The following is a 21,455-nucleotide window of genomic DNA, read 5'->3' as shown; positions in this document are numbered from 1 at the left end:
CCATGACCCAACTAGTTTTTGCCTGTGCCTGACATCTAATCTGCAGGTGACCTAAACTAATGTCGGTGTGGGGGGGGCGGGAGGTATGGTGTCACAGTTAGGAAAAGGACCAGAAAGCTGGATCAAGAAAGAAAGTAGCTCCCAAATATGGGAAAAGTATATAAATATTGTTAACTATAAACCCCATCGATCTGATCTGGGTCCCATAGTCAGCATAGGAGCATATGTAACCTCTGCATCCCTGTAGGTCTCAGCTCACATTCCGTGTTCACAGCTAGGAACATTCCAGGCTGCGCCAATTTCAGGACCCATCTTCCTCGGGTGATAGGCAGGGTATGCCATCCAGCCTCCCTTCGGAGAATGGAACATTCCCTACCATTGTTGATCCACATTGAAAGCCAGGTCCTGTAGGGGCCCCCCACAGAGGGTTCCATTATGTTGTTCCTGATGGAGATGATCAGTGACAGTGGAGAGAGGATCTGTTAGAGAGCTTTTTCGTTTTCATTAAGAGAGCGGAGCTAGAGACTTCCATTTGTGGAACTTGGCCCTGATCCTCTCCCTGTTAGCTGCTGACCATTTCGTTTCTCTTGATCCTCCTGTGTATACACACTTCCCCTTCTGCCCCTGTGCCTCTTGATGTATAAGAAGCCCCCTTTTGGCTCCATATGCTGTGTCAGAATGTTACTTGTTGTGCCCCAGGAGATGTTTTGTGGTGGTAGAACACAGAACTTTTTAAGGGCTTCAGATTCAAACCCAGGCACTACATGTGCAGAGTAATATTCTGGTGTTCTCTCCGCCCCCTATTAGTAAATAGTAATAGTAATAAAGGATTTTACCTGTTAATTTCCCTTAGATACAAACTCATTAGAGCAACAATTGTATGTTTGCTTGTACCTACCAGATGCCATTAGCTCTGACTGAGGATTCTTCCAAATTAGGAAATGTAGACAGTGACTGTTCTGTGACATTTGGAGGTGTTTACACATAAGGGGAGCCTGATGTGGGATAAGGTAATTCTGCATTTTTCCAGGTTTGGTTGTTTGAGCTATGTCTCAAGGATTTTAGGATTTTTTCTCTTGTGCTGGTTTTTCTTTTTTTATTAGTGATTTAATAATGATTGATAAGATTGTGATCTAAGAGGGGGTACAGTTCCCACCACAAGAGTTGCATGTCTTATCCTCTCCATTGGAAGGTTCCTTATTCTTTATCTCTCTGGGGCCATGAACCAGGGTCATTATGGGGTGCAGAAGGTGGGAGTTCTGGCTTCTGTAATTGCTTCCCCGCTGGACATGGACACTGGCAGGTGGTTCTATAGCCCCAGCCTGTCTCTGTCTTTCCCTAGTGGGGCAGGGCTCTAGGGAGGGGAGGTTCCAGGACACATGGGTGAGGTCATCTGCCTAGGGAAGTCAGGATGGCACCATAGTAGTGCCTGCAACTTGGTGGCTGAAAAGCATTAAGATATATAGCAAGACAATTTCTTTAATAATCAGGAACCTAAAGGTAAAAGTATAGCAGATGAAATTTGGGGTCTTCATGTTAGTAGAAGGAGCTAAGAAGTCTGTTTTAGGCACAGCATTTTAGAATTTAATAAGGTGGGGTCCTTATTAAAGGGAGCTGGGATTTCCTCTGTGGGCAACTCTTTGCTTTTCTCTAGCAGCCTTCAGAGATAGCTCTAAACCCAGGGTTGGTGTTGGTAAGGTGCCTGTTCTATGGCTGAGCTCTCTTATGGCCCCACTGCTTAATTAATTTGATGTTGATTTGTTGAATTTGAGATATTAGAATTCTCCCAGCAGTCTGGGTGGTGTTGCACTTGTTTGAGCACATATCTTTCCATGCACAAGAACCAAGTTCAAGCTTCCAGTCTCTGCCAGCAGGGTGTGAAGCTTCACAAACAGCGAAGCACTCATTAATGAGAGTGGCCTAGGAGTTGGCACAGTGTTGAAAGTGTTGAGATCCCAAGACAAGGCATCACATGTGCTAGAGTGATGCTCTGGTTTTCTTTCTTTCCCTCGCACAGATAGATAGATAAATAAAAAATATTTACTAGTGAGAGAGAACTAGAGCATTCCAGCAAGTAGGATTGAACTCTTGACATAATTCTTCAGAATCCACCATATTTGGGGCTCCTTTTTCCTGACTTTTAAGGCTCAGCTTCAACTATTATAGAAGTCCCTTAACATAAACATCGCTCTTTGCTTTTTGGCTTTTTAAAAAGTATGTTGAGGTTGTAGTTCAGTTCTGTTGTTGAAGATCAGAATAGATCCTTCTCGGTTTCCTCTTTTCCCTTGAGCTTTTCCTCATACAATCAGTCCTCAGTATCCTTGTTAATCCTTGAAAAATGTGTCTTTAAGCAAGCCAGTATATCTTGAAACCAGTTTTACTAATTAATATAAACTGGAATGATAGTCATAGAGCTTATTTCTGTTCACAAAAACACCACACTTCATGAAGACTCAACATAACGTCTAATACTAAACAACAATATATGTATTAGTCCATTCATTTTCCAGTATGCTCTAATCTGCTTATTCCATTTCAGGGTGATAGATGACTAGAACCTCCCTCAGCTTGGATGTAAGGCAGGAATGAATCTTGGATAGGAAGGACATCCTTCCTTCACAGGATGCGTGTGTACACACACACACACACACACACACACACACACACACACCCCACATGCACACATACACACTCCCACAGTCTTACCTAGACTGTGCCAGTTGACAAATGCCAGTGAGTGGTATGTGCAGCTTTGGAATTATCTGGAGAAAACAATGCATTCTGAAGTATTCTGTGTGAACTCCACTGGAGTGACCCTGGCCAGGATTTGGTTTTTTTCTTTTCCTCATTGTAGTGCAGCAGCATGCAAGGACCTTCTGTGTGATCAAAGCAGATTTGGTCCAGACTTGCACTGCCATTTTTCTAGTTTTTTTTTCCTTCACCTTTCCATTTCTGTTTCCTAAGATTTAAAGTAGTTTATGAGAGTATGTATTGGGGTTGGCAAAAGAACTCACCTAGGTCCAAGCCTGAGCACAGGGATCTTCACTGCTATAATCTCTGTCTGTCTGTCTGTCTGTCTTTGTCTCTCTCTTTCAGTCTGAAAAAATCATCCCAGAGGGATTCGGGCAGTAGCGCAGAGAGGGTTAACTGCATGTGGTGCAAAGCGCAAGGACCAGCGTAAGCATCCTGGTTCGAGCCCCTACCTGCAGGGGATTCGCTTCACAGGCGGTGAAGTAGGTCTGCAGGTATCTTATCTTTCTCTCCCCCTCTATGCTTTCTCTCTGTCCTATGTAACAATGACAACATCAGTAATGACAGCAATAATAACTACAACAACAATGAAAAACAACAAGGGCAACAAAAGGGAAAATAAATATTTTTAAAAATCATCCCAGAATGCTGACACACCAGCAATAACAACAAAGGAATGAAGAATGTATTTTGTGAAATAGCAACATCCACACGTGTAAGTGTGGGATACGCATCTATAGCTCGGCCAGGATCAGAAGAATATCAGAATGCGTCCTTTTCTCCTCAGTGCACATTTTCTTTCCATCCAGGTCTCTTTCCCTTACTCCCTTTTATCTTTTTCCTCTTCTTCCTCCTCTTCTCCTTCCCATCCATCCATCCACCCACCAGAATGCTGCTCAGTTCTGGTTTAAAGTGCTTCTGGGGATTAAAATTGGGACTTGGTAGTCTCAGGCTTGAAAATATTTTCCATAACTACAATACTATCTCCTTAGTCCTATTTTCTCTTATTGCAATAAACATATGACTGAGCATGGTATGTCTTGGTTCAATCAGGTAAATCCTTATTGATAATTAAAAACTATGATTTTAGTATGTTATAGATTGATGCCAAGATGTCATCATTATTAATTTATTCACAGCGTGTTTTTATCTCTAATGGCTTAGTGATAATTTCTAGCATAGGGAAATTCCCCTTAACTAATAAATCATTTAAACTTTAGTTACAGCTCTTTTAAGGAAACTTAAGCAGCAATCCAGGGAAAGTGTTGAAGAAAAGCGACCTCGATTATTGAAAGCCCTGAAAGAGGTAGGCTGTATTGCTTTGCTGATCTTGTACATAAAGATTAATTGTGGGGTTAAGCACACGTGCCATGAATTGCAAGGACCAGTGTACTCTGATTATCATATATTAATGTAGTTTTATAAGAAACACTGTAATGTATAGGGGGAGATTTCTTTTCTGTTTGTTTTGTTTTTCATCTTTTTTTTTTTGTCTTCTCCAGGGCTTCATTGCTTTGAAGAAAATTTATTTAGAGATCAGTTTTATGAGAAGAAGTTTCACACTAGAAATAGAGACAGAGAGCCAGCATATGATGCACTCCGTGCCAGGAATTGGACTCGGAGTCTCAGATATGAAGCTTGGTGCTCTTGGTCTTAGAGCTGCTTTTTTTTTTTTTCCCCCTTAATAGAGAAACAGAAGTAGAGGGGGGAAAAAAGAACACAGCATTCAAATTTCTTCTGGTGCGTTGGGACCCAGGCACCTGGGTAGTGCACAGGACAAAGCTGACACATTACCCAGATGAGTAGATGAGCTAAAGATGTGATTGCCAATGAAAGAGAGAAGGCGAGAGAGAGAACCACAGCACTACTCTGGCACACAGAATACTGGGGCTGGAACTCAGGACCTCAGGCTTGAGGAACACTTTTTCTTTTTAAAAGTTATCTTTATTTATTGGATAGAGACAGCCAGAAATCAAGAGGATAGGGAGAGGTCGAAAGGGAGAAAGACACTTTGAGCACTGCTTTACCACTTGAAAAGCTCCTCCTCTGCTGGTAGGAACCAGAGATTTCAACACTTTATCCATAGTATCAACTCCTGGGCCCCTTGGACATGTCTATAAAATTTTCTTGTAAAATTTATAATGGTACATCATCTTCTTTGTTGATGAATATAGTAATGTGTGCTATTATGTTACTTTATTCTACCTAACAACTATATATATATTTTTTCTAACTCTAGACATTTAAGTGAGTTTTTAAATTACTACTTGCTATGTAGTGTATAGCAAATAGTGTTGACTAGTAGCTTTATTTCATAAAGATGAAACAAGAAACTTATATGTCCTGAAGTATTGCACAAAAAAAAAAAATAAAATGGGAGTCAGGTGGTAGCGCAGCAGGTTAAACACAAGTGGCTCAAAGCGCAAGGACCGGTATAAGGATCCCGATTCCAGCCCCCAGCTCCCCACATGCAGAGGAGTCACTTCACAAGCAGTGAAGCAGGTCTGCAGGTGTCTGTCTTTCTCTCTCTCTCTGTTTTCCCCTCCTCTATTTTTCTCTGTTCTATCCAACAATGATGACATCAATAACAATAATAGCTATAACAATAAGACAACAAGGGCAACAAAAGGGAATAAATAAATATTTGAAAAAAAAAAACCCAGTGAAATATATTCATACTTTAAGGACAGTTAGATTTGCTTTTTTAGTAGAGAAAAACATACATTCTCACTACAATGTGAAAAAACAGTCTTTAACATCTGAAAGTCATATCTATGGCAAATACAAATATGTGTTTGAAATTTTAAGTGAAGAATGAATTACAGATAGTTTCACATCATAGCTGTGAAGTCCAACTTTGAACTCACATACTAACTGTGTAGGGACATTGTCCAACTTTTAGGAGATTATTTTTGTCTTACAATACTTAACATATTAAGTTCTTTTTAAATGTAGGAAGAGTAATATAATGTGAAGCTCAAAATAGTTGCAGCTGTAAACATAGGAATGCATATGTCCCTTTAAATGAGTGTTTCATGGCCCTTGAATAAAAAAAATCCAAGAAAGTATTGCTGGATCTAAAGGTCTGTTTCTACTTAGGGACTCCCATGCTGTTTTCCCTAGAGGCTGCCCTAGTTTACATTCCCATCAGCGGTTAAGAGAGTCCCTTTTTTCCACAACCTTGCCAACACCTATTATTTCCTCTTTTTGTTGATGTAGGCTAAACAGTTTCACATAGACCTTAAATAACAGATCTTGTAAAGCAAAATGTTAAGCAGATATGAAACTGTTAACAAAGGGACATTCAATAACAATTCATATTTTATTTCTCAGCTAGGTGACTTCTATCTAGAACTTCACTGGGATTTTCAAAGCTGGGGTAAGAACATGCTATGTTTGGCTATGCTATGTTTCACTGCTATGTTTTCCTGCATTCAGGCAGGAAAATAAGTACAAAATAAGTTTTATAGAATATTAATATAATAGCTTCTACTTGATATATAAACTGTTAATTGAATGAATATAAGGATTATAAAACCCAGTTGGTTAGTAACTTTCAAAATTCTTAAAGTTGAAAACTGTCTTTTATTTTTAATTAATTAATTAATTAGTTTGTCAGAGCACTGCTCAGTGTTGGCTTTTGGTGTTGCTGGGAGATTGAACTTGGGACCTGTGATCCTCAGGCATGAAAGTCTGCTTGCATAACTATTATGCTATCTTCCCCACCCAAAAATTATCTTAAAACCATTCATTCATTCATTCATTCATTCATTCATTCATTCATTCTAGATAGAGAAGGGGGAAAGAGAGACCGACCACTGCAGTAGGAACTGAGCTTGAACCTGGAGTGCACATGTGGCAAAGGCAGTACTCTATCTAAATGAGCTATTTCGCCAACCCTGTTGGAAACTATCTTAAGGTTTTCTTTACAGATCTTTCCTTCCTTCTTTCTTTCTTTTTTTGACTGGCTATAGTTTTAAGTATTATGATTTTCACTGATAGTTCCCAAGACATAACAATTAATACATAATTTAAAACTAATAATTTAGCATGTGGTGTGAATATGGGCAACATTCTGTAGGTCAGTAGCATGATTCCATTTTATAGATTTGAAACTGAGGTAACGTGAACTTAACTAAGGTTACATATTTGAAATTCAGGGAGTCAGGAGGTAGTGCAGTGGGTTAAGCGCATGTGGTGCAAAACGTAAGGACTGGAGTAAGGATCCTGGTTCAAGCCCCCGGCTCCCCACCTGCAGCGGAGTCACTTCACAGGAGGTGAAGCAGATCTGCAGGTGTCTTATCTTTTTCTCCCCTTTTCTGTCTTCCCCATCTCTCTCCATTTCTCTCTGTCCTATCTGAGAACAACGACACTAATAAAAATAATAACTACAACAATGAAAAACAAGGGCAACAAAAGGTAAAATTAAAAAAAAGGTCATATTTGAATTCAAACTCAAATTTGACATTTTGTTCAAAAATATTTTTCTTTTATGCATGTTAATTTCCTATTTTTTCTAAAAATATTTTTATTTTATTTTAATGAGAAAGAGTAGATACAGAGGGAAAGATACACACATACACACAGAGAGAGAAATGAGAAAACTGCTTGGTTCTGGTTTATGTTGATGCTGGGGATTGAACCTGGGACTTGGGAGCTTCGGGCTTGAAAGGCTTTCGCATAACCATTATGTTGTCTCCCCAACCCTACTTTCCTGTTTTAATCAAACTATATTTAAAAATTCAAAGAGAATTCAGACCTACTCGTTTATATATTCAAGGAGGACTGCTTGTAACGGCATTGCTTTTTTATCTGTAAATGCCCTGCACGTGTATCCAAGAATGTGTCATATTTACTCTGCTACTCTTACATTTGTTTTTGATATTGGTTGGTTGAACTGTACAGAAGTAACAGTTAGTTACAAGGTATCTGATGTTATTCCAGATTGCTTTCTGTATTTCTGTGTAGAAAATACTATATTAAAAGAAAACATTATAAGTTTCCTGAATTAATAAAATGTTATCATTACTTTTAAGTTTAAAGTTGATAACATCAGAGAACTTCAGGTGGTTATGTTTTGCCTTTTTTAAAATGCAGTGCCTTTACTCTCCCGAATCCTGCCTTCTGATGCATGTAAGATCTATAAGCAAGGTATCAATATCAGGTAAGATGACTTAATGTTTTCTGAATAGTAGAACATTGCGATTTAGAGGCGCCTTTTCCTTCTGCAATTATAGCTTACATTTGCTGCAATATTTTGCAACTAAAGATTCTTTAATGTAATTGTAATTGCAATATTTAGTTTTATTTGGGATATATTACAGATAAGGAACTGAAGACTTAAATGTTTTATTACAATGAATTAGTCTGATTGAATAGCAGACTGCCTGTAAGGCAAATAGTAAAGATCATGATATAATACTGAAAAGAGATTACAGCTATTTCCCTTATCATGTAAAGGAGACATAGGAAGACCCAATTCTTGCCCTTTTTTCTCCATTCCTTTGTTTTCCTTTCTTCTCCCCTATCTTTTTTAAAAATTTTTTTTAGAAATGTATTTATTCCCTTTTGTTGTCCTTGTTTTGTTGTTGTAGTTATTATTGTTGTTGTTGCATAGGACAGAGAGAAATGGAGAGAGGAGGGGAAGAAAGAGAGGGGGAGAGAAAGATAGACACCTGCAGACCTGCTTCACTGCTTGTGAAGCGACTCTGCTGCAGTTGGGGAGCTGGGGCCTCAAACCCAGATCCTTACGCCGGTCCTTGCGCTTTGCACCATGGGCATTTAACCTGCTGCACTACCACCCAACTCCCTTTACTCCCCTATCTAAGGATTCATTTATCTCTTCCTTACTCATGTTCATTCTAGCAATTGAACACATGTAGCTAATTGTTACTTTCTCCTGCTCCTTTTAAAACTAAGATTGATGCTTGAATCAGATGGGAAATCTTGTTTTTACTCATTTTATGATCTTACATTTATTACTTTTACATCTTTAGCTTTATGTTAGTATAGGTATGTCTGCACATAGTGGTAGTAAATATACCTCTCTGTGGATACACAGTGCATTCATAAACTGCAGCCACATACACAGAAAAGTATATATCTGTAGATTTCCACAATATTAAAATGGAAATAGAAGCGTCTGAAATGGAAATGTCTTCTAAATGATCTCATTATGTTCGAGTTTCATAGATGAGGAAGTTCGGTGAGGCGAGGTAAGTTTTGCAGGAACATACTGCAAATTAATGATGAGCCAGGGGTGCTGTTGGAAGGCACTCCTGGCTAAGCATTCACATTACAATGCACAAGGACCCAGGTTCAAGTCCAGGTCCCCACCTACAGGGGATACACTTCATGAGCGCTGAAGCAGGGCTGCAGGTGTCTCTCTGCTTCTCCCTCTCTTCCCATCTCAATTTCTTTCTGTTCTATCAAAGAAAATAAATAAATAAAAGCTAAAAAAAAATAAAATAAAAAAGCCTGAGCCCATACCACTGACTTCCTGTCAGTTTTCTCTGTCACAAAACAGGCATATACAAAACAAAAAATGTACAAAGGTTCACTGAGCAACATGTTAGATTATAATGAATAGTAAAACCTAGTGCAGTAAGTTGCAAGAAGGTTATTCTCAAGCAGAATTGGATTAAGCCTTCTCTGAGCTATTTGAGCATATCATGAACATTTGCTATCTGGAGCCTGATTCCAGTCCTTAGTCACTAGAGTTCACTTCCGATGTTTAAGAAACTGAGTCTCTGAGGTTCCAGGTTCAATTCCCAGTGAGTGCTGTCATAAGCCTGAGCCAATCAGTGCTTGTGGTCTCTCTCCCCTCTCTTGCATCCATTAAAATAAATAAACTATATATATGATGACTTCTAGTTCTGCTTGATTCTTAGATGAAGGCATAAGTAATAGCAGGCAAAAGACCACCAGATTTACAAGCATGAAGTCCTGAGTTCTCAGGCACTGCATATGCCAGAGTGATTCTCTCTCTTTCTCTCTCTCCCCCCTTCATAAGCAAACAAATCTTTTTTAAAAAAATATTTATTTTATTTATTTCCTTTTGTTTTTTACTGTTGTAGTTATTATTGTTGTTGTTGTTACTGATGTCGTTGTTGTTGGATAGGACAGAGAGAAACGGCGAGAGGAGGGGAAGACAGAGAGGGGGAGAGAAAGACAGACACCTGCAGACCTGCTTCATGACCTCATCTGTGAAGCGACTCCCCTGCAGATGGGGAGCCAGGGGCTTGAACCAGGATTCTTACGCCGGTCCTTGCACTTTGCGCCCGCTGTGCGCTTAACCCGCTGTGCTACCGCCCGACTCCCGTAAACAAATCTTAAAACATTTTTTATTTATATATGGCTTTTAAAAGTAAATGACACTGTGCATGTTGCATCACAATCATAAGTACTAAAACCACACATTGCAAGAAACAGACTGGAAAACCAAAGCCCAAGGGAACATGATTATGTCAGAGAGTATAGGCTGAGGGAAAGCTACAGTAATTTATCAAGACACTCAGATATGAGGCCTGCTTGTAGCTGAGGATACAGGAGGAATGTGTTAAGCCTAGAGCTCTTAATTATAGAAAGTTCACCAGGTTTGTGGAGAAGCTGGTCTTACAGTGCTTGTCAGGGTTTTGTTGTAATGATGACAAGAGCATATTTAAAGAAAACTGGCAACAGATACATCTAAATGTCATGATTAAAACAATACAGATGATAAAGAGGACATCTTTACAGTTTACTGATGACATCCGTGTGACAAGAATAGAATACGCTTAAAGAAAAAAAATTTATTTATTTATTATTTTTTAAATTTATTTCTTTATTGGGGAATTAATGTTTTACATTCAACAGTAAATACAGTAGTTTGTACATGCATAACATTCCCCAGAAAAAAATTTAATATTAAATAAAAGCTTTGAAATTTAAACATCATGAGTTGACTAGTGCTTTTTAAAAATATCACTTTAAGTGAAGCTGAATTTAAAAAATATTTGATTGCTTTCACTTTTATAAGGGAGACACAGAGAAACAGTGAAGACCAAGGCAGGGTTTAGCTGATGTGTGGTGGTTCCAGTAGGGGGTTGAACCTGGGACCTTGGAACCTTAGACATGAAAGTCTTTTGTCACTTTTTTTTTTCTCCATAAAATATTTAAATTTAACTTAGACATATACATTTGACTTTGAAATACAGGGTTGGCATCTTAGTTTGAGTTTAGAAAGAACAAAGCTGGCTTAATTATTATGTGTTTTTTTTTACTGGAATTTGATTGGTCATAGTTTCTCATGTCCTTGGCCTTTCACAGACTTGACACTACTCTCATAGACTTCACTGACATGAAGTGCCAACGAGGAGATTTAAGCTTCATTTTCAATGGGGATGCGGCACCCTCTGAATCCTTTGTAGTGCTAGACAATGAACAGAAAGTTTATCAGAGGATACACCATGAGGTGAGCTTGTTATCTTTTCTGTATCTCGAAATGGCTTAATGAAATGTTTGTGCTTGTCACCAAGCCCCAATGTAACTGTTTTAAAAGGCATAAGGAATGATTTTAAAATGGTCAGTTTCAGCGCTGTCCTTTCTTTCCTGCTAGCTTTTCTTAATTTCTCCTCATCTAGTTTCTGTCCTGACTACCCCATTAAATGTTTGCTCATAATTTCCCGATGAACATGTGTATCTCCTGTTAAATGAACTTTTGGCTTCTGCTTGTTTGCATTTTTAGTTCCTTTTGCACGTGTGTTGGTAGCTCTTTTACTGTTTATCTCACTGCTTTAGTTTCTTTTAATGTTGCTATCTCTATTTCCTGAAGGTGAACACTTCTTTTATCTATGTGTGGCACTAATTCATGAGTCGAGGACCTCACACTTGCACAGCACTGCTGATAGGCCTCCCTAGCCCAGTTTCTTTGATCTTTTATGCTCAGGTTGAAAGCAAGGCAGGGAGAGAGGAAGAGATCCTAAGCATAGCCCCATGTAAACCTCCTTTGGCTGTTAGTACTCTTGGTTTTCCCTAACTCTTTGGATACCTTTCTCTTCTTTTAAATACTTTCTTAATTAATGAGAGGAATAGGAGGAAAGAGAGGAAGAAACAGACATCACTCTGGTACATGTGCTGCCGGGGATCAGAGTAAGGGCCTCATGCTTGAGAGTTCAGTGCTTTATCCACTGCACCACTTCCTGGACCACCCTTTCTTTTCTATTATCTTAACCCTCTTCTAGTACAGAATTGTCTTCCACCATATCCTATATCTACATTGGAACCTCCATAACCACATTGAAAAACTAAATGCACCACCATCTTCATCCTTTGCCCTCTTCCTTCCACCTTTCTGGCTGTAAGGAAAAGAACTTTTCTAGTATTTACAGATCATTGATAGCACTACCCATCAATGTATTTATTTCTCAAAAATATTGGGTGTCGGTTGGTAGTGCAGTGAGTTAAGTGCATGTGGTGCAAAGCACAAAGACCGGCATGAGGATCCCAGTTCAAGCTCCTGGCTCCCCACCTGCAGGGGAGTTGCTTCACAAGCGGTGAAGCAGGTCTGCAGGTGTCTATCTTTCTCTCCCCCTCTGTCTTCCCCTTCTGTCTCCATTTCTCTCTGTCTTAGCCAACAACAATGACATCAACAACAACAATGACTATAATAAAAAGGGCAACAAAAAGGAATAAATAAATATTTAAAAATCTTAAAAAATATATTTGCAAGGGTAGATAGCATAATGGTTATGCAAAGAGACTCTCAGGCCTGAGGTTCCTAAGTCCCAGGTTCAATCCTCTGCACCACCATAAGCCAGAACTGAGCAGTGGTTTGTTCAAAAAAAGAAACATTTTTCATTCAACATTTTGTTTTGCTACTGTTCCTTCTTTTTTGCTTTCTGTAACTGCTCCAATTCTCTTCATTATCATTTATCACATTAATTGGCTCCTTCCTCAACTTCTAGTCAGTCAGTAGAGATGATCATAGATCCAAGGTACTGATATGATCAGAAAGTAATTTTATTGACTTTATCTTAATTGTTTCTTTTCTGACGTTTATCAGAGTCGACCAGTACTGCTCAGTGCTATATACACTGATATTGTATTGAGTGAATATTAATTACTGTTGTAGTAAGCACTGTTTGCCAGCATATTAGTCATGTAAGTGATTTAGATTTCTTCTCAGTAAATCTTTAAAAGTAACTTGTCGGGCAGGGGTAGATAGCATAATGGTTATGCAAACAGACTGTTATGCCTGAGGCTTTGAAGTCACAGGTTCAATCCCCTGCACCACCATAAATCAGAGCTGAGCAGAGCTCTGGTTAAAAAAAAAAAGTAACTTGTCAGAGTAAATGGTACTGTCTCCATTTTACAGGTGAGAGAATAGACACAGATGTAAATGGCATCTCTAGCATCGTGCAGCTAGAATGCAGGAAGGGTTGGAACAGGGTGAGAAGAGAGGAGGGAAGGCAGGGGAATTACATGAGAAGTCTTTACGAGGTGTTGAGGATCTTGACTGCAGTAGTGTAGTGAGTGATAGTAAGAAAGGGAAACTGCCTTTCTCAGAATGGAACAGTAGCACTTGCTATAAGGAGGAAGGAACATCTGGCTTATGGAGAGCTATTTATTTATTTGCTTTTTTACTGAAACTTTATTGCAAAGACTAGTGCCATGTAGGTATATTTCTGACTAATACCATCATTGGAATTTTATCACAACATCTTCATTTAAAGTTTCTTCAGACATTCACAATAAAGTTTTATTCATTGCTTTGGTAAAGAGATGTCAACAAAACTCTTATAATGGAAAAGAGCCTCCCACTACTGATTTCTTTATTAGTGACTTAATATTGATTTTACAAAGTTTTAAGACAATAGGGATATAATTTCTCACCTTTCTTACCACTAGAGTTCTGTGTCCCCATTCCCTCTAGTGGAAACTCTGGTAGTTCTCCCAAGGTCACAGATATGGGCTATTATTTCTGTATCTGTGTTAGCTTGTGGACAGTTTACAACCCAGAAATCACTTGTTCTGACCCTTCAAGGCAACCACAATTGGAACCTGAAATTCAGTAAATCTAGGACCTTTTATCATAGCATCATTAACTGCTAACTTTTAAAAATTTATTATTGACTAGAGACAGAGAAATTGAGAGGGTAGGGGGAGGTAAAAAGGGGGAGAGAAAGAGAGAGAGAGAGAGAGAGAGAGACACCTACAGCACTGCTTTGCCAGTTGTGAAGCTTCCCCCTGCAGGTGGGGACCAGGGGCTTGAACCTGGGTCCTTGCTTACTGTAATGTGTGCTTAACCAGGTGTGCCATGCCTGGCCCCTTAAGTGCTGTTTTTTAAAATTTCTTTATTGGGAGATTAATGGTTTATAGTTGACAGTAAAATATAATAGTTTATACATGCAAGTGCTAATGTTTAAATTGGTGGTTTCGAATGGGTCACCCATAATGTTGTAAGTATACAAATGACCCTGTGCAGAAAAATGATTTGCCACCCATTTTAATAGCTTGAATGCAGGGAATTAAGTGTTGAAAAGATGCTGGGGGGGCAGGTGGTAGTGCACCTGGTTAAAAACACGTTACAATGTACAAAGTCCTGGGTTCACGTCCTGGCCCCCACCTGCAGTGGGTGAAGCTTTACAAGTGGTAAGGCAGGGCTGCAGGTGTCACTCTGTCTTTCTCCCTCTCTTTCTCCCTCTTCCTCTCAACTTCTGGCTGTCTCTATCCAATAAGTAAAGATTCAATTTTATTTTTTTTAAATGATGCTCTGGGGAGGTGTCTTAGTGGTAGGGTACTGGACTTACATTGTATGAGGTCCCAAAATTGACCCCTGTCATCTTCTATGCTAGAGTGACTAGCATTTTGATTCTCTTTCTTTCATTAAGTAAATGCAAGAGAGTTACAAATATTAAGGGTGGCTAGAGATTCTGCTTTAAAAACTAGAATGATGGTGTTGTAACTGAGAGAGCTGGCACATCTGAGACATGAAACAGGGTTTGATTAGACTAGATTAGGATTAGATTAGATCATAGATAGTACAGAAGCACAGTTTTTCACCTCCTCAAAATACTTCACCATATCACTGTCTCCACCAGACCACCAACACTCCCACACCAAAGTCTATTTTTTATGAACCTGAGTTCTGTCCAGGTCAAAGTCCATGGCTTATTTTCCTGACTTTTGCCCAGGATGAGTCATTCTGTGAGTCCCTCTAGTATCACTTGCAGGCCTGGATTAGTGTTGATGAGTTTCTTCAGCTGTGGCTTGCAGGGAAAAGTTCTTTTTCCCTCCTTTAAACTTGCTGGATAGACATGCTGGATAAAATATTCTTGGGTGGAGGCCCTTTTCACTCAGAACCTAGAACACATCCTGTCAGACCTCTCGCCTTCACAATTTCCATTGAGAAACCAGCTGTTGGGATTTCCTTTGTAGGTGACTGCGTTTCTCTAGCAGCCTTCAGAGTGATCTTTGTCTTTGATTTTTGCCATTGTAACTATTATGTCCCATGGTGAACTTGGGTTTGGGTTTATTTTTCTTGGTCAGTTGAACCTTCTGGATCTGGGGCTCTGTTCTTTAATTTGAGGGAGTTCTCAGCTAAGATCTCCTCAAAGATGAATTATTTTGCTTTTTTCCCTTTTTCCTTGTGCTTAGTTTGAAGTAGTCACCTTTCCCTGTTACACAAGTATCAGTTTATTGGCTTAGAAGTCCTAAATTACAGAGGGTGATACTCTCCTTAATAATTAAAAGACGTGGGGCGAAGCGCAAGGACGTGCTCAAGGATCCTGGTTCAAGCCCCTGGCTCCCCACCTACAGGGGGTCGCTTCATAGACAGTGAAGCAGGTATGCAGGTGTCTGTCTTTCTCTCCCTGTCTTCCCTTCCTCTCTCCATTTCTCTCTGTCCTATCCAAGAATGACAGCATCAGTAGGAACAATAATAACTACAATAAAACAATTAGGGTAAAAAAAGGAATAAATAAAAATAAATACTAAAAAAAAAATCACAGTGGGTTAAGCGCACTTGGTGCAAAGCGCAGGGGCTGGCATGGGGATCCCAGTTCAAGCCCCCAGCTCCCCACCTGCAGGGGAGTCACTTCACAGACGGTTAAGCAGGTCTGCAGGTGTCTATCTTTCTCTCCCCCTCTCTGTCTTTCCTTCCTCTCCATTTCTCTCTGTCCTATCCAACAATGACGACGTCAATAATAATAACTACAGCAATAAAACAACAAGGGCAACAAAAGGGAATAAGTAAATAAATAAATCAATAAATCAGTAGCTGTGGGCTGAGGGTTGGTTTAAAGACTAGAATGATGGACTCACTCACCATCAGGAGTCCTGAATTTTAACCTCAGCCCTGCATATCTGAGAGCGATGCTCTCCTCTCTCATAAACAAATCAGTAGAATTTTAATTGTTGCTATTTTCATATGTGAACTAATAACTTTTAAAAACCTGTATTCTTATATTTTTAACTTTTGCCTCCATTCCAGGAATCGGAGATGGAAACAGAAGAAGAAGTTGACATTTTAATGAGTAGTGATATATACTCTGCAACGTTATCGACCAAATCCATTTCTTTCACACGTGCTCAAACAGGATGGCTTTTCCGGGAGGATAAAACAGTATGTGAAATTAGATTCTAAACTTTAAACAATTGTCTGGTATTCAATACTGTCAAGATAATTTGATGGAAATGCAGGAAGAGGTAGCTTCTGAACTGTTTTGCCTTCTAAGTTGTTTATTCCTCCCTTGAGTCTAGACAGTGAAATGCAGAGTTAGAAGATGCTCTTCTTTTCTTTACTGGGGATTCATGGTTTACAATCGACAGTCAAATATAGGAGTTGCTACATTTCTATCCACATAACAGCTCACCCCCCACTAGGTCCTCCTCTACCGTCATATACCAGGACCTGAAATACCTCCCACCCCCAGAGTCTTTTACATTGGTGTAATACATCAACTCCAGTCCAAGTTCTGCTTTGTGTTTTCTTATTTTTAAATTTCATATGTATATATTAGTGGTTTAATACTGACCAACAAGATTGTGGGATAAGAGGGATACGATTCAGACAACTCCCACCACTAGTGTGCTGTATTCCATTCCCTCCACTGGAAGATATTCTTTATCCCTCTGGGAGTATACACCAAAGATCTCTATGGGGTGCAGAAGGTGGGAGTTCTGGCTTCTGTAATTGCTTCTTTGAAATCTGTGAAGCAGTCTAGCGAACGGGATCCCCATAGAAGAGCTGATGTGGTCTTCACTCTGAAAGGCTGGAATCTTAAGATTTCCATATTGGAATCTTGGGCCAGAAATACTTTGCTTTTATAAAACCTTCAACTTTGCTTTATAAATCTGAAATTAATTAGGTGGTGTCTTACAACATTGTACAGTATAAGCTGCTTTATTCCATTTATTCTAAATGTTAATTACATATAAAAATTATCTTTGCGGCCTCACTTAGGCTGATACTCGACTAAACAACTAGACACCACAGTCCAAACAAGTTGAGAGAAAACGAGCCATGCCTCACAGCCTAATGCATATGCTGAAGAGTGCATCCCTTAAACACTACTCAGGGTTCCAGAAACTTTTGTAGATTATCACCCTGCTTTCTCCAGACTGCTTTTGAATGTTTTATTTATCTTATGAATGTCTCTATTATAGTATGTAACTATTTTTTCCTAAGTATCATAATGATATCAGTTGCTTTGCAATGGTCTTTTACTTTTTAGTGTATCTTAGAGTCTTTTTCTTGCCAATAGTGCTACTTCATTCTTCTTTGGGCAGTTGTACAGTATTCCATAGTATGGGTATAGACTATAATTATTTATTTAGTTTTTCATTTGTGAACTTTTAGGCAAATGCACGTGTTTTTGTCATCTTCTGTCCTATATTACATCCGTTTGCACATGCCTTTACACTGTCACAGAGAGCAAAACATGAAATGGCTGAGTATAGGGAATAAACTCTTGGAATTGTTATCTATTCACTCATTTACTTTTTTTTTTCTTTTGGATCGGGCTGCCTTTTTCAGATGATGATTGATAGATACATAGACAGACAGACAGATTCTCTCTCTCTCTCTCTCTGTCTCTTCTCTCTCCTTTCTCTCTCAGGCAAGGACACCAGAGCACAAAAGCTTCCTTCAGTGTTTTGGGGACCTGGCTCAAACCCAGGTCATGCCATGGCAAAGAGTACAGTCAGAGAATCATTTTGCCAGCTGTATTGATTCTCTTTTAAGATTTCTCATTATAGGATTTCTAAAGCTGATAGTTAACATCTGAGTATTCCCCAGCCCTAGAACACTTCTTCCTCTGAGTCTAGTTTTATCAGTTTTCCTCTCTAAGCCTACTTGGCAACAATGACAACAAAAAGCAGTGTAGGATTTCCAGTTGTGAGCTCCTACATTACGATCCACTTACTGGCTCGAAATCTTACTTGCTTGTACTCTGTTCTTCTGGACAGCATTAGAAGGATCACTTCAAGAGAAGATAAAAATTGAAGCTGCTGCTCCTCTAGTGCTACTGCTAAGCAGCTCAAAGCTCTTGAGCAGCGTCTAGGTGACCTTCTTTAGTCTGTGAAAGGTAAGGAGGGAGTCAGCAATGCTTATGGTTCCCATTTTATAGGTAGAAACAAGTGCAGGTGGCCTTGATTTCTGATGCATGGCAAGGAGCCCACCACAAACAGGGCTGACACAGAAACGGCTCTGACAGAATAGTTTTGAAGAGCCATAGAAGAGCCACTCAGTGGAAACTGAGTGACTTGTACAAAGGTAGAGATTGGAAGCCTGTTTTCAGTAAGCTATTGCATAGATATGTAACGTATTTAAAAACTCCATCCAACCACCTGTGGATCTGAAGAAAGTGAAGGTTAATTTTTTTTAAATTTATTTTTTATTTAAGAAAGGATAAATTAACAAAACCATAGGAGGGGTACAACTCTACACAGTTCCCACCACCCAATCTCCATATCCCATCCCCTCCCCTGATAGCTTTCCCATTCTCTATCCCTCTGGGAGCATGGATCCAGGGTCATTGTGGGTTGCAGAAGGTGGAAGGTCTGGCTTCTGTAATTGCTTCCCCGAAGGTTAATTTTGTAGGAGGAATTTATTGAAAGAAAACACGAGACACCCCCCCTCCCCCAGGTGCTCTTCTCTTACTTGAGTTTCCCTATTCCTGATCCATAATGTAGGTGCTTGGTCGTGTGGTAAGCAAGACTACGATGGTCTCTTCTTTTTGTTGAACTCAACAAGAACCTTGAAGTTTGGTCCTACTAATAAATAGAGGACTGGGGCCCTTAATTAGTTCTTGCTGTCCTAGAGACGCATCTATGACTCATATGATTTCTTTCTTTTTGTTACATTTTTTTTTCTATCTATAAAATGGGAATAGTAATTATCCCTGACCCCTCCTTGTTCTTCATCAGTTGACATTCAGCAACATACAGTTCTAAGACAGCTTTGTGTTACTTGAAAGTAAACTCTAGGGACCGGGTGATGGCACACCTGGTTGATTGCACAGGCTACAATGCACAAGGACCCAGGTTGAAGCCTCCGGTCCCCACCTGCAGGGGGAAAGCTTCACGAGTGGTGAAGCAGGGCTGCAGGTGTCTGTCTATCTCTCTCCCTCTCTATCACCCCCTTCCCTCTCAATTTCTGGCTGTCTTTATCCTATAGATAAAGATAATAAATTTTTGTTAAAAAAATTTAAAAAAAGAAAGTAAACTCTAAGGGAATACTATGTAGCATTTTAATTTAAATTCATTTGCAGCTTAACAGCTTTAACCTTTACATATTTGAAACATGTACTTTTATGTTTTTTAACTTCATAGAATTTATAAGAAATTTGACAGTTTTAATATTTTTTACCTAAGTGTGGCATGCTTTGGAGAAACTAGTATGTGCTTTAAGACTGTTTTTACACACCTAAGATAAATTTAATCTTACTATTTCAAATTATTTGACTTTATTTTCTTAGGAAAGAGTAGGAAATTTTTTGGCTCACTTCTACCTAGTGAATGGACTTGTTTTAGAATCAAGAAAAAGGAGAGAACATCTCAGTGAAGAAGATATTCTTCGAAATAAGGCTATTATGGAGAGTTTGAGCAAAGGTGGAAAGTTAATGGAGCAGAATTTTGAGGTATGACTTTTACTTCTTATAACTTTAAGATTCTAAGGAGGGGCAGACTTTATCCTTGGTCTAAGTGAATGTATTTGTGTTTCTGCTTTATGGCCACTGGTGGTTTTTGTTGCTCTGTTCCTCAACTTTGACTTTGAGTCTTTCCGAACAAATAGATTAATATCACTTCATGGTCATGAAATCCAGTGTTCATTTGAATTTTTTTTTTTCTTTTCCCCACCAGCATTATCACTGGAGTTTGGTGCCTACACAACAAATCTGCTGCTCCTGGTGGCCATTTTTCCTTTTTTGTTGTTGTTTTCTTTCCTTTCTTCGATAGGACCGAGGTAAATTGAGAAAGGAGTGGGGAGATAGACAAGGAGAGAGAAAGAGAAGTGCTGCAGACCTGCTTTACCACTTGTGAAGCTTCCCCTCTGCAGTAGCCTCAGAGTCATGTCTGTTTTATAGATACGCATATGTGTAGTGCTAGGGTATATAAAAGTGAGTCACTGTTTTTAATTTAGTTTTTTATATTCATTTATTTATTCCCTTTTGTTGTCCTTGTTTTATTGTTATTATTGATGTCATCGTTGTTGGATAGGACAGAAAGAAATGGAGAGAGGAGGGGGAGACAGAGAGGGGGAGAGAAAGACAGACACCTGCAGACCTGCTTCAGTGCCAGTGAAGTGACTCCCCTGCAGGAGCCAAGGGCTCGAACTGGGATTCTTAACCTGCTGTGCTACCGCCTGACTCCCGTGAGTCACAGTTTTAAAGATACTGAAAGCTAGGAGACTTAGCTTCCTTGAACATTTAGTTTCACCTCTGTGATATCGCCCCCATACTATTCTCTGTGGTATTCCCTCTTGATTTCTCTCTGTCTTTATCCAATAAGTAAATAATTATTGATGGAGCTCCTTTAAAAAAAATTTTTTTTTTTTTTTAAACCAGAGCCCTGCTCAGCCCTGGCTTATGGTGGTGCAGGGGATTGAACCTGGGACTTTGGAGCCCAAGGCATGAGAGTCCCTTTGCATAACCATTATGCTACCTACCCCTGCCCTGGAGTTACTTTTAATAAAGATCTTCCTGTTTACTACATTTATTTTAATTTTGGCAACATAACAGTTTAGGCTGAGTACATGGAAACAAAACTTCATAACACAGAATTTCATGAACCATTTGCCAGTCGTCTCAGATTGTCTGACTTAGTATTTAAACTTGATTTTTTGGGGGAAGGTGGCAAAGGTTGGATGTAACCCGATGCACTTAAATTGTTAAGGCATCTTTAAATAGCATTTTTGCATATAGAAATTAGGACAGCTTACTCTCCAGTAGCTATATGATAGAACAAAATATGATGAACTTAATAGTTAAACTATTGACTTCTGATAAAAAAAAATCAAAGGACATAGTGCTTGTGTGAACCATAGTTTTTTGAACTTTATAAAAGTTTTGAGAAATACTTAAATTCAACTTATCAGTTTTTATGAAAGGTTGTAAAACTTGGTAAGATTTTGATTAGGATAGTGTTGAGTGTAAAAACAGTAAAGTTCTCCATAAAACTCTTGCTTGATTTTCTAGGTTAAATTTAAACTTTTACTTTTTTAA

General features: G+C 39.0%; 1 protein-coding gene across 2 annotated transcripts in view; it reads left to right on the top strand.

The window, feature by feature from the left end:
- Positions 1 to 21,455, top strand: part of ANKRD13C (ankyrin repeat domain 13C) — a 60,799-nt gene that overhangs the window by 23,922 nt on the left and 15,422 nt on the right. For both annotated transcript variants that reach the window (XM_060206419.1, XM_060206420.1), the window contains exons 4-9: positions 3,972 to 4,057; positions 6,085 to 6,130; positions 7,849 to 7,915; positions 11,059 to 11,203; positions 16,223 to 16,354; positions 19,710 to 19,871. In XM_060206419.1, the coding sequence (XP_060062402.1) occupies positions 3,972 to 4,057; positions 6,085 to 6,130; positions 7,849 to 7,915; positions 11,059 to 11,203; positions 16,223 to 16,354; positions 19,710 to 19,871 (638 nt within the window). The remainder of the gene's footprint in view (positions 1 to 3,971; positions 4,058 to 6,084; positions 6,131 to 7,848; positions 7,916 to 11,058; positions 11,204 to 16,222; positions 16,355 to 19,709; positions 19,872 to 21,455) is intronic.

Source organism: Erinaceus europaeus, chromosome 13 (genome assembly GCF_950295315.1).
Source record: "Erinaceus europaeus chromosome 13, mEriEur2.1, whole genome shotgun sequence".
Taxonomy (NCBI): Eukaryota; Metazoa; Chordata; class Mammalia; order Eulipotyphla; family Erinaceidae; genus Erinaceus; species Erinaceus europaeus.
The sequence above is the reverse complement of the archived record's forward strand: the minus strand, read 5'-3'. Positions and strand labels throughout refer to the sequence as shown.